We start from the raw sequence: 14,204 nt of genomic DNA, 5'->3' as shown, positions 1-14,204 counted from the left end.
AGAGTGTTTCCACGTTCTTCACTTTAAAAGCAGATGAGCTGTAAATTTTATGATTTGCGATTCTCTCAAGGAACCCCCCAGTATCTAGCAAAATTAAACACCTAAATCTAAATTATTTTTTATTGGTGTCATTCTCATATGATTATGTTTCCCTTAAGGGTATGATCACTTTTAAAACAGGGTTCAAAAGCCACTGTTAAAACCTTTTTCTGGGAAAAGAGAGAAAAATGGACAATCTACCAACTGTCTAGAACACTGCCATTTTAAAATGAGACATGGAATTGATTATTTTGGAAACATGTCTGCATCTAGATTCACAAATTGGAATACATACGTGTTTTACTTTCTACAATGATAACCAAAGACACCTACTAATCACCAGAGAAGGGAGTTCTAGTCCTGTGCAGACAGGAATCTCCTATTTTCCCTTAGTGAGGAGCAGCATGATGCAAAATGTAAAAGTAAAAGAGGAATCTGTAAGTGAAAATTTAAAAAAGGAATATATGGGCTTTTAATTAAAAAGATCTAAATTTTAATCCATGCTCCTTGACTTACTAGCGTTGTAATTTTGAATAAATTTATAAAGTACTCTGTTATGGGTGTAGTAGGATAAATAAAGGCTTAATTGGGGGAAAAAACAAACAAACAAAAGGCACAGCCAGACCTTGTTTTACTGTTCTTTGCTTTACTGTGCTGCACTTGCGGTTTTTAAAACTTGAAGGCTTGCAAGCACCATTTTTCCAATAGCATTCGCTCATTTTGTATCTCTGCAACATTTTGGTAATTCTCACAATATTTCAAACTTTTTCATTGTTATGTTTGTTACGGTGATCTGTGATCTTTGATGTTATTATTGCAAAAGGATTACAACTCACTGAAGGCTCAGATGATGGTTAAGCGTTTTTTAGCAACAAACTATTTTTAATTTCAGGTAAGCACACTTTTTTTTAGACAATGCCATTGCACGCTTAACAGGCTACAGCATAGGCTTGCTTCACTGTGACGTTCTGCTTTACTGCAGCAGAGTCTGGAACTGAACCCGTGACGTCGCCGAGGTCTGCCTGCAGGCTGCATACGGAGCGGAAGAGGGACCCACAGGCCATAAGGCTGGAAGCAGTTTGAAGCAATATTTGGGGTGAGGTCTTTGACTGCCTGACGCAAGAGTCAGTACTTAATTCAGTAGATGTCAGGGATGATTCAGAGACAAAATCATAACCACAGCAATAAACTAGTTAAATTTTGAACACAACTGATAGGAAGTTGGGGTTATCTGAATATGAAAAGTCTCTGCCCTAGTCTGCATTCTGGAAGCCCTTGCTGCTCCCCGAAGGTTTTCCCCTATTAAAAGAGCAGGAGGACATGGACAGAAAGCAAGTGGGGGCCACAGACACCTAATCCAACACGGAACTGCACACACAATGTGCTCTCAGGAGGCCACTGCTTGGGGATCCATGATTCAAAGCAGGATCCTTATTTCATTTCAGCCTGCTTGGTTTGTAGTAAAATTTCAGTACACATTTCCGATTTGATCTAATATTTTGTAATACGGTCACTGCACTAGTATTTCAGAGTATCACTCACCTGCATTAACATGTAGTAGATTCCGGCCATGCCATGGGCTGCTCCAACATACTGCTTCCTGTGCCACTGATACAACAGGGGACAGCGCTCAGCCTTCTTTTCTTCCCTTGACAAAGCCTTGCCCGATTCAATAATAGCATCGACCACCTACATTCATAATGAGATAGCATAAGTCTAAAAAACTTACATGTAATCTGTTTTAGTATAATTAACAATAACATGTCTTTATATAGATTACTTATTCTAAAAATCTTTAAGCAGTTAGTAGCCAACACTGTTATCTTTATTTTATAAATAAATACAGGCAGAGAGAAACCAGAAGACAATCTCAGAGTAGAAAAAGATATTAAGAAGTAGAACCAAGAGATCAAAAGGTCTTTCCATGAACAGTTTACTAGAACCTGGAAAAACTTCCAATAAAAACTATCCTAGACTTAGTTGCTTTGTAGCTTCAATGTTTTCCCCCAAACACTGGCAAGTACAGTCGGCCCTCCATATTTGCTGCGGGTTTCACACCCATGGATTCACCAACCTCAGAACAAAAATACTGGTAAAAAAAATTCCAGAAAGTTCCAAGAAGCAAAACTTGAATTTGCTGCACGTGGGCAACTTTTTACACAGCATTCACATGGTGTTAGGTATTATAAGTAACCTAGAGATGATTTAAAGTACATGGGAGGATGCGCACAGTTTATATGCAAATACTAACCACTTTATATAAGGGACTTCAGCATCCCGGCATTCTAGTATCCAAGGGGGGTCCTGGAACCAATCTCCAACAAGGTACTAAAGGATAACTGTACATCTTCCAAGGCTGGAGGAACTGGCTTTATTTATGAAAGGCTAAGGAAGTGGGGTCTGTTGCAGGATTTTAGAATGACTATGAGGCAAAGACAGTAATTGTTTCCTCATATCCTCTCTCCCCTCACACTTTTGGTAACAGTGCCCCAAGTTTTAGCGAGGCATCCGGCCTCAGAGATACAAACAGCTGGACACGGTCATCTGACTGAGTTCTGGAAGTGGGATGGGAGCAGAAGTGAGGTGGGCAACTTCTAGTTCTCAGGCTTCAAAAGGAAGCTGCTCATCTCCCACTTCCTCACCGCCCCCTGGGCTGGGGGTGCTCAGCGAGCTGTGGTCGTGCAGATAAGGGCATGGTCCTAGGATAAGGCAGAACAAGACAGAAGCTGGTGCCTAGCCATATTCGCCTGATTTGCCTACCAGTTCTGATACCTCCTGAAAGAGAAATAAACGTTCTATCTTCTTGATGCTGCTGTTTGATTCTAGTAAAGACAGCTAAATTAATACAGACCTAAAGTTTTTTAAAAAACATCCCTGGAAGAGAAAAAAGGAGCAATTTATTAATTTTATGAGTGGCCTTGGGAAGTCACTCCTACCTAGAAGCAGAGTCCAGCCACTACTGCAAGTTTCTGCTAGCAGACAGGCTGCGTGGCAGACAAGAGAGGATGCCCCGGGGCGGGACCCCACAGTACCTCTTTGACAGCTGACCCACACACGGCGCCCGGCCCCATCTCCGTGCTCACGTAGAGTAAGGCGTACAGATAGCCTGCCCGGCCCTGAAGCAGCTCGTCGGGAAGGTCTGAATCTCGGCAGATGATGGCTCTCTGGAGCTGCAAAAGTCTACCCAACAAGAAACATCCTGCTTTCCCAGAGAGAGAATGTCTAACACACCTCTTCCTGAAACTGCAAGGAACCCTGTCACTTTAGGAACCATCTGTTACTATTTTTAATTTAAAACTAATTTTTAGAAATACCAAAAAAGAGGGAAAACAACAAAAACTTCCCCACTACAAAACCAAACAAAAACTTCTCTCTCAGATATCATCAACACGAATGATAAAACACCTTGCTGTTCAAAAGTTCTACATTTATATCTAAAATGTATAGGATATATGCATATAAGAGAAGATACTCTAAACCATATACGAGAAGATACTCAATTCTGTAATCCAGAATTACGAGAAAGTGATTTCAAATTTTAACAAAAATGTTACTAAAATGTAGCCAATGCTTGAAAATTGGCTTGAGTCACCCCATCTTTTAACAAACATTAACTGACCAGCACCTGCCAGACACTCCACCAGACCATGGCCGTGAGCTCTGATTTCTACTGCTTCAAAAGAGAATATAAACCAAAAGGTACCATAAAAGCTTACATTCTCTGTTTCCTAACAATTGAACCTAAAAATAACTGAGTTATTATAGAGAATCTAAGGCATGTAAGGTAATTTTCACGCATTGAAGGCAACCAAAAATTATTTAGGAAAAAACATGTCTCTTCCTCCCTCAAATTAAGGCAAACGCATGCTCGGATAGAAAGACAGCATACAATCCCACCATCATGCTCAAGATTAAAATACAAACTCTTCGCTTATTGGAGAGAACTGTCTGCAAGAGCAGGGGAATTAAAAGATAAATTCGTTTTCGTTTTTTGAGTTTCTTTCTACATCAACACTGAGAATTTGGAGAAAATACTTCCAGTTGTAAAAACTCACTTTGTGATGCATTCCTGGGACTCGTAATCACTTCTGAGTTTATGATATACCACAGCTCCGACGGCCAAGGGCCCAGCATCTCCACAGAGGAAAGTGACCCTCCGGCCATTCAGATTCCGAAGTGTTCTCTTTACGTAATCCAGGGATCTGAGCAGATAGGTCTGGTCACATGTGACCCGATACAACTGCAGGTACAAAAGGGCTATGCCTGGAATAATCACCACCACCCCCCCCCCCGCAAAAGAAAAGCATTATTGTCTTTCCTTTTTACTGTCAGGACATTATTTCATGATTACGTGAAAAACCTACATAAAGCCTACGTTTCTGAAGGAGTAACATCAAACAAATTACATATATGTTTCTTAAAAATGGGGAAAAAAAAGAACCCAGTGTAGAAAAAATTGCAAACAAGTTAAAATGTTGCTAACTGTTCTGACACAATGATTCACTACCTCCTAGATAAGGGAAATACAAGACTTCCTACTCATTCCCCTTTAATTTTCATTCGTTTCCAGGTTGTACTTATTCTCCTTTGTATTATAAGCTCATCTGGATCCTTTTCTTCTTACTTCTCATATAATAATGTCCTCCTATCTTATGCCAAATTACATGATTGCTTTTCTGAGTTTTATACCATCTTCTAATTTATCTATTTCTCACAATTTTTCAATTTTCTTTAGTGACCAACCAAGCAGTGAGTCAACTCACCGTTTACAGAACAGCTACATGATGCAGAGTAAGGTAGTGAACTCAGAAGACATAGTTTCTATATCACCTACCAAAATTCCTATTTTAGATTAAAGAACAGATCTGGTTACTCAAGGGAACCAGAGAAGGGTCTTTTTCTGAAAATCTATGGAGGATGACCTATATGACTTCTAAAAGAGGCATGCTATTATTCCTGGGCTCAAGAAGTCAATGCGACAGATAAGTAATAAAGGAATCTGTACAAATATATACCTAATAAAGTATACTGTAGGAAAAAATATTTAAAGAAGTGAGATGGGGGCCTCCCTGGTGGCGCAGTGGTTGGGAGTCCGCCTGCCGATGCAGGGGATACGGGTTCGTGCCCCGGTCCGGGAGGACCCCACAACAGTGAGAGGCCCGTGTACCATAAGAAAAAAAAAAAAAAAAAAAAAAGAAGTGAGATGATGGTGAAAAGGCAAAAAAATCTATTAATGTTCGAATTGAGGTTCTCTAACATTCTGTCCTTTGTCTGATATCCTACTCTCACTTTTATTATTTTTCATTTTGTTTTTCAAATTTCTCTAAATAGGTAGCTTCTTCTCTAATTTCCTATTCAGGGTATCCTACTTGCCTTTCAAATTAATTCTTAACACCTACATATATTTTTTGAGGAGTCCTTCTTTTGTCATTATCCATTTTTTCTTTTAAAGACATTAAGTCAAACAGATATAAAAGTAGCATATTTGTAAGCCCTGAAAAAAATCCCTCCATATGAATTGCTTATGCGTGTCTTCTGTATTCAAAAAATTGAAATGATAAACATATAGAAAACAAGTTAGAAGTTAAATACCTACAAATTTCAAACATAATAATCACTATAAGAGGTTTACAAGTACTTCATGATTGACTCAGAAACCCCTAAAAATAGGATGATGATCTGGTCAACCTGTGAACCTAAAAACCTATGGTTATATACATTCAAAGCTTAAGTATTTTAAAGTAAATGATGATGGGTAAAGTATATAAAAAAAAAAGTCATGACATGCTGCCCCTGAATACTTCAGTATGAAAATCTAAAATATATGAACCTTTTCTTACAAGCCAAAACAGCACCATAACTATCAAAATTAATAATTAGTGAGACTGAGCTGTGTTTTTTCTTTTTTTCTTTTTGGTAGATCTTTATATCAGTTTTGGTACCAGTATTAACCTTGCTTCATAAAACAATGGGACGTATTCCCTGTTTTCCTATTCTCTGAAACACTGTAAGAGGAGCACTGAGATTTCCTGTTCTTTAAAAAAAAATTGTCTCTTTTTATTAGTTTATTGTTTCTTTTCCCCCAGTTTTATTGAGGTATAATTGACAAATAAAACTGTATATATTAAAGTGTACAACAGGATATGACATACAAATGTGGAAATATTACCACAATCAGGTTAACACATCCATCATCACACACAGTTATCATTGTGTGTGTGTGTGTGTGTGTGTGTATGAGAATGCTTAAAATCTACTCTCTCAGCAGATAACAAGTATATAAGTATACAATACAGTGTGTGTATGTATAAAAATGCTTAAAATCTACTCTCTTAGCAGATTACAAGTATACAAATTACAAGTATACAATATAGTCCCAGGTTGTGCATTAGATCTATAGAACTGGTATATCTTATAACTGAAGGCTCATGCCCCTTGACCACCATTTCCCCATCTCCCCTACCACACAACCCCTGGTAATCACCATTCTATTGTTTCTATGAGTTTGACATTTTATTTGTTTGTTTCAGAATTAATATGTATGTGAGATCATACAGTTTGTGCCCTTCTCTGTCAGGCTTTTCACTTAGCATAATACCCCCTAGGACCATCCATATTGTCAAAAATGACAGGATTTCACTTTTTCTTGTGGCTGAACATTCCATTCATAGACAGCATAACATTCCATTAGATAGAGAGATCGATCCATCGATCACAAATTCTTTATCCATTCAAGGACGGATGGATACTAGTTGTTCCCATATCTTGGCTATTGTTAATAATGCTGCTATAAACATGGGGGTGAGGATGTCTCTTTGAGATACTGACTTCCCCACAAGTGAGACTGCTGGATCATATGGTTCTATTTTTAGTTTTTTGAGAACCTCCATACTGTTTTCCATAGTGGCTGCACCAATTTATGTTCCCACCATATACTAGGGTTCCCTCTTCTCCACACCCTCACCAACACTTGTTCTCTCTTGTCTTTTTGACAAAAGCCTTCCTAATAGGTGTGAGGTGACATCTGAGGTTTTGATTTGCACTTTGCTGGTAACTAGTGATGTTGAACACTTTTTCATGTATGTGCCAGCCATATGTATGTCTTCTTTGGAAAAATGTCCACAGGTCCTTTGCCCATATTTTAATTGATTATTTATTTTTTGCTATTGAGTTATATAAGTTCCCAATATACTTTGGATACTAACCTCTTAGCAGATATATGGCTTGCAAATATTTTCTCCTGTTCTATAAAGTTGCCTTTTCATTTCAACTGTTTCCCTTGCAGTGCAGAAACTTTTTAGCTTGACCTACTCCCGCTTGCTTATTTTTTTATTTTATTGCCTGTGCTGTTGGTGTCATATCCAAAAAGTCATTGCGAAGACCCAAGGAGCTTTTCCTTTGTTTTCTTCTAGGAGTTTCACAGTTTCAGGCCTTACATATTTAAGTCTTTAATCCATTTTGAGTTAATTTTTGAAAGCGGTGTAAGATAGGGATCCAGTATGATTCTTGTGCACATGGCAATCCAGTTTTCACCATTTATTGAAGAGGCAATTTTCCCCACTGTGTGCTCTTGGTTTCTCTGTCAAGAATTAATGAACCATTTATGCATGGATTTCCTCCTGGGCTCTCTATTCTGTTCCATTGGTCTCTGTGTCTGTTTTTATGCCAGTGACATATTGCTTTGATTACTATACCTTTATAATATACTTTAAAATTAGGAAGTGTAATGCCACCAGCTTTGTTCTTCTTTCTCAAGATTGCTTTGGCTATTCTGTCTTTTGTAATTCTGTATGAATTGTAGGACTGATTTTCAATTTCTCTGAAAAATACCATTAGAATTTTGATAAAGACCATATTAAATCTATAGATCACTTTGCGTAGTATGGATATCTTAACAACATTAATGCTTCCAATCCATGAACAAAGAATATTTTTCCATTTATTTGCAGCTGCTTCAATTCCTTTCATCAATGTCTTATAATTTTCAGTGTACAGGTCTTTTACCTCTTTGATTAAGTTTATTCCTAAGTATTTTTCTTTCATGCTATTGTAAACAGAATTGTTCTCTTAGTTTCTTTCTTCAATAGTTTGTTGTTAATGTATAGAAAAAACTGATTTTTGTATATTGATTTTATATACTGCAACTCTGCTGAATTTATCAGTTCTGACAAATTTTTTTGGTGGATCTTCAGGGTTCTTTACATATAAGATTATGTCATCTGCTAGCAGAAGCAATTTTACTTCTTCTGATTTGGATGCCTTTTATTTATTTACTTACTTACTTACTTATTTATTTTTGGGCAGGCCTTAATTGCTCCCTCCTAGAATTTTCAGTACTATGTTAAATGGAAGTGGCAAGACTGAGTGTCCTTGTCTTGTTCTAGATCTTAGAGGAAACACTGAGTATTGTTAGCTGAGTACGAGTATCCTTGAGTATGATGATAGCTGTGGGCTTATCATATATTGCTTTTGTGATGTTGAGGCACATTATTTCTGTACCAAATTTGAGAGTTTTTATTATGAAAGTATGTTGAGTATTATCAAATGCTTTTTCTGCATCTATTGAGATGATCATGATTTTTATCCTCCATTCTGTTAATGTTGTGTATCATATTTATTGACTTGCGTATGTTGAAACATCCTAGCATCCCTGGGATAAAACCCATTGATCATGCATATTCTTTTAATGTGCTCTTGAATTGTATTTGTTAGTATTTTGTTGAGGATTTTTATATCTGTGGTTCATCAGAGATACTGACCTTTAGTTTTCTTCTTTCCTTCAGCTTTTTTGGAACAGTGTGAGAGGGACTGGTATTAATTCTTTAAATGTCTGACAGAATTCACCAGTAAAATCATCAGGTCCTAGGCTTTTGTTGGGAGGTTTTTGATTACTGATTCCATCTCTTTACTCATTATTGGTCTGTTCAGATTTTCTATTTCTTCATGATTCGGTTTTGGTAGGCTGTATGTTTCTAGGAGCTGATCCATTTCTTCTGGGTTATCCAATTTGCTGGCTTATAATTGTTCATTGTAGTGTTTTATGATCCTTCGTATTTCTGTGGTATCAAGTATAATGTCTTCTCTTTTACTTCAGATTTTATTTACTTAGATCTTCTCTCTTGTTTTCTCAGCTAGGCTTGGTATATTGCCTATTTTGTTTATTTACTGAAAAACCAACTCTTAGTTTCACTGATCTTTTCCACTGGTTTCTATTTCACTTATTTCTGCTCTGATCTTTCTTATCTCCTTTCTGCTACCTTTGGGTTTAGTCTGTTCTTGTTTTTCTAGTTCCCTGAGGTGTAAAGTTAGGTTCTTTATTTGAGACCTTTCTTTTCTCTTAACGTAGTTGCTTACTGCAAGGTACTTCCCTCTTAGAACTGCTTCTGCTACATCCTGTTAAGTTTTAATATGTTGTGCTCTCATCTTCATTTGTTTCAAGATATTTTTTGCTATTCCTTCGATTATTCTTTAACCCACTGGTTGTTCAGGAGCTTTCTGTTTTAATATCCACATAGTTATGAATTTTCCAGTTTTCCTACTATTACTGATTTCTAGTTTCTTACCATTGTGGCTGGAAAAGATACTTGATATAACTTCTATCTTCTTAAATTCGTTGAGACTTGTTCTGAGTTGTAACACATGATCATCTTGAGGAATGTTCTGTATGCACTTGAGAAGAATGTGTTCTGCTGCTACTGAATGCAATATTCTGTATATGTCTGTTAGATCCATTTGGTCTAACGCATAGCTCAATTCTAATGTTTCCTATTGATAATGCAGATGACCTGTCCAATGTTGGAAGAGGGATCTTGAAGTCCCCTATTATTGTTGCATTGTTGTATATTTTCCCCTTCAGAACTGTTAGTATTCACTATATTTTTAGGTGCACATATATTTACAACAGTTATATTCTCTTAATGAACTGACTCCTTTATCTATTATACAATGACCTTCTTTGCTTCTTGTTAAAGTCTTTGAAGTTCAAGTCTATTTGTTCTGACATAAGTAGACCTACTCCTGCTCTATTTTGGTTTCTAGTTGCATGGAATATAATTTCCCATCTCTTCACTTTCAGCCTATGTTCATAAAGCTGACATGAGTCTCTTGTAAGCAGCATATAGTTTTTCTTATCCATTCAACCACTCTGTCTTTGATTTGAGAATTTAAGCCATTTAGATTTAAAGTACTTACTGATAACGTAAGGACTTACTAATGCTAGCTATCTTCTTATTTTTCTGGCTGTTCCGTAGTTCCTTTCTTGCTCTCTAGCTGTCTTCCCTTGCGATTTGATGATCTTCTCTATTGGTATGCTTCAATTCCTTTTTTTTTTAACAATTGCTTGTGTAGCTACTACAGGTTTTTGCTTTGTAGTTACTATGAGATTTACATAAAACATCTTACAACGTTCTATTTTAAGCTAGTACAAAAACTCTCCTCCCCTCCCCCAACACCTTATGTTTCTGACATCACAAATTTACATATTTTATGTTGTATACCCAGTAAAAAAATTATTGTAGCTATAGTTAATTTTAATACTTCTGTTAAAACTTTTGTAGTAAAAGTAAGTACTACATGACCATATTACATTACTATAGTATTTGGATTTGACTACACACTTGCTTGTAACAGTATGTTTTATATTTTCATGCTACTAATTAGCATCCTTTTGTTTCAGCTTGAAGAACTCATTTCAACATTTCCTGTAAGGCAGGTTTACTTGTGATGAATTCCCTCAGCTTTTGTTTGCTTGTGAAAGTATTTCTCCTTCATTTCTGAAGGACAGCGTGCCAGGTATATAGTACTTTTGTTTGGCTTTCTTTTTTTCTTTAAGTAACTAGAATACATCAACCCACTTTCTCCTTGCCTGTTAAGTTTCTGCTGAGAAATCTTCTGATAGCTTTCTTGGGGTTCCTTTGTATGTAAGTAGATTTTTGTTTTCTGCTTTGGAAATTCTGTCTTTGGTTTTAGACAGTTTTATTATAACGTGTCTCAGTAAAGTCCTCTTTGGGATGAGTCTGCATGGGAAATTATGGACATCATTAACTCTCTCCCCAGATTTGGAAAATTGTCAGCCATTATTTCCTTAAATAAACTTTCTGCCCCTTTCTCCCTGTTCTTCCTTCTGTGAGGCCTATAATGCATTAATTGCTTTACTTGATTATGTCCCTTAATTCATGTAGGCTTTCTTTACTTTTATTCATTCTTTTTACTTTTTTCTGCTCTGACTGGTTAATTACAAATGACCTGCCTTCAAGTTCACAGATTTTTTTTTCTTGTTGATTCATTCTGCTGCTGCTCTTTATTGCACTTTTCATGTCATTCATTTATATTCTTCAGCTCTACACTTCGTTCTTGGTTCTCTCTCTTAAACTTGTTTTGTTCATGTATGGTTTTCCTGATTTCATTAATATGTTCCCTGCATTGGAAGGCAGATTCTTAATGAATGGACCACCAGGGAAGTCCTCTAATTTGAATTCTTTATCAGGCACACCATAAACCTCCATTTCTTTGGGGGTGGTTACTGGTAAATTATTTTATTATAAAATTATAAATTATTAGTGCTGTTATATTTCCTTGATCTTTCATTTTCCTTGAAGTCTTGTGTTGCTGTCTTAGCATTTGAAGACACAGTCACCTCCTCCAGTCTTTACTGACAGCCTTCAGGAATGAAATGTCTTCTGTCAGCCTTACTACAGATTCTCAGGCTTTCTCAGGCCTTCTCTATGGATATGCCTGTTCCACACTTTTTGTTCCCTGTTAGGGGAGAATTCTTAAGACTGTATGCCTTCTCCTGATTCCACAAAGCCAGGCTGAGTGCTGACAGTCTCCTGTTTGCCTTCCTAGGGCAGTGAGGGATGCTCAAGTGTCTATGCCTTCTCCCAATTCTGCAGGGTTGGGCCAGCTTTCTGCCCATGCTAACTGTCCACTAAGGTTTGCACACACTGCCCTCAAGGTCACACACAGTTATGGGGTGGATCAGTGTGTAGGTGAGGAATGCAGAACGTTGGAGGTAACCATGGGCTAACTGGGGGATCCACTGGTGAGGTGTTCCCAGTGGCTCACAGGCAGACTTCCTGATGGAGTCCTCAAAGTGGCTAGTGGACCTGCATCCCTTGTTGAATTCTGAGCCCTGGTTGCTATGCTCTCAGTCTCTCCTTGCCCCTTGGTCATGAAGATCTCCTCTGTATTCTGAAAGGGATGAGAAAGAAGTGGGTATCCTTTGTAGCTTCCCACATAGCTGGGGAAGCCGGGCACTCATTCACATGTTCTCCTGTAGGAGAAATCACAGGCTGAATGTGTCTGTTGGCACTAAGCTGTGCCACCTTGGGGATGGGGTGACACAGTTGAAGTGAAAATTTTCCTCTTACCCTTTTCAATGTGTCCAATCTCAGTTTTTGTTTTGTGTTCCCTCCGCCACCCAATGGTATTGTGTAACTCCTCCACTGGACTCTTGGGTCCCAGAAAGGTACTCTCATCTGTGTATAATTATCAAAATCAGTGTTCTTTGGGGAGGAAGACAGTAGAAAACTCCTATTCCACCATTTTACTGTTGTCACTCCTAAGGATTTTCTGTCCTTTAGTAAAGGTTTGGTGTAATTTCCCAGTGAAATTTTTGGGTAGATATTTGACAACATTCTCAAATTTTTATTTGGAATTTTGTCTGTTTACATGTCCTATCTCTTCTAGGGTCAGGTTTGGTAGATTATGTATTCACAGAGAATTATCCATTTCAGTTACATTGTGAAATAAATTTTTGTAGAGTGAAAAGTAGTCATGTGATTTCTAAAATTTCCTTTATTTATTTATTTGGCTGCACCAGGTCTTAGTTGCAGCATGTGGGATCTTCATTGTGGCATGCGGAAACTTTCATTGTGGTGCACGGGCTTCTAAGTTGTGACGCTAGGGCTCTAGAGCATGTGGGCTCAGTGGTTGCAGCACGCGGGCTCTCTACTTGAGGCATGAGGGCTCCAGAGTGCGCAGGCTCAGCAGTTGTTGTGTGTGGGCTCTCTAGCTGTGGTGCATGAGCTCTAGAGCACAGAGTCAGTAGTTGTGGCACACGGGCTTAGTTGCTCCGCAGCATGTGGGATCTTCCTGGACCTGGGCTCGAACCCGTGTCCCCTGCACCGGCAGGCAGATTCTTAACCACTGCGCCACCAGGGAAGCTCAGAAATATACATTTACGTTTACTCCATGTCTTTTTGTGGCACACTTCCTTTTAAGTCTGTATAGTTTTTCCTTGTTTGGATGCACCATTTATTTATTCATTCACCCATTGAAGGACATCTTGGTTACTTCAAACTTTTGGCAATTATGAATACAGTTGCTTTAAACATTCATGTGCAGGTTTTTTGGTGGGCCTAAGTTTTCAGTTCATTTGGGTAAAAAAGAGCACAATTGCTGGCACATATTGGTAAGTGTATGTTTAGTTGTGTTAAAAACTTCTGAACTGTCTTCCAGTGTGTCTATTTTGCATTTCCACCAGCGGTAAATGAGAGTTCTGGTTGTTCCACGTTGTCACCAGCATTCGGTACTGTCAGTGTTTTGAATTTTGGCAATTCTGTAATGACATAAGACGTTGAACATATTCTTATACACTTACTTGCCATCCGTGTATCTTTTCTGGTGAGGTGTCTGCTCATGCATTTTGCATATTCTGTAATAAGGTTGTTCATTTCTTATTGTTGAGTTTTAAAAGTTCTTTGTTTATGCTGGGTAAAAGTCCATTATCAGGTATGTCTTTTGCAATTATTTTTTCCTTGTTAGTGGCTTGTCTCATTCTCTTTCACAGGTAGTTTTTAATTTTAAAAAAGCCCAGATTATCATTTACAGGGATACCTCATTTCACTGTGCTTCACTTTATTGCACTTCCCAGATGTTGTGTTTTTTGCAAATTGTAGTTTTGTGGCAACTATGAATTGAGAAAGCCTGTCAGAGTCATTTTTCCAATAGGATTTGCTCACTTTGTGTCTCTGTGTCACATTTTGGCAATTCTCACAATATTTCAAACCCTCAACCAGCAAAAAAGACTGACTCACTGAATGCTGATGATGGTTAGCATTTTTTAGCAATATTTTTAAATTAACATATATACATTGTTCTTTTTGGATATGATACTATTGCACAATGTACTGTAAACATAACTTTTATATGCACTGAGAAACCAA

The 14,204-nt window shown here is 37.7% G+C and overlaps 1 protein-coding gene across 1 annotated transcript in view; it reads right to left on the bottom strand.

Moving 5' to 3' along the window:
• The window catches only part of LANCL2 (LanC like glutathione S-transferase 2), a 56,644-nt gene that overhangs the window by 17,834 nt on the left and 24,606 nt on the right, over positions 1-14,204 (bottom strand). Inside the window, exons 3-5 of the mRNA XM_007463681.1 lie at positions 4,095-4,302; positions 3,072-3,219; positions 1,582-1,728 (exon numbers count right to left, since the gene is read on the bottom strand). Coding sequence (XP_007463743.1) covers positions 1,582-1,728; positions 3,072-3,219; positions 4,095-4,302 — 503 coding nt within the window. The remainder of the gene's footprint in view (positions 1-1,581; positions 1,729-3,071; positions 3,220-4,094; positions 4,303-14,204) is intronic.

Source organism: Lipotes vexillifer, unplaced genomic scaffold (genome assembly GCF_000442215.2).
Source record: "Lipotes vexillifer unplaced genomic scaffold, Lipotes_vexillifer_v1.1 scaffold759, whole genome shotgun sequence".
NCBI lineage: Eukaryota > Metazoa > Chordata > Mammalia > Artiodactyla > Lipotidae > Lipotes > Lipotes vexillifer.
Note: the sequence above shows the minus strand (reverse complement) of the source record. Positions and strands in the feature narration are given on the sequence as shown.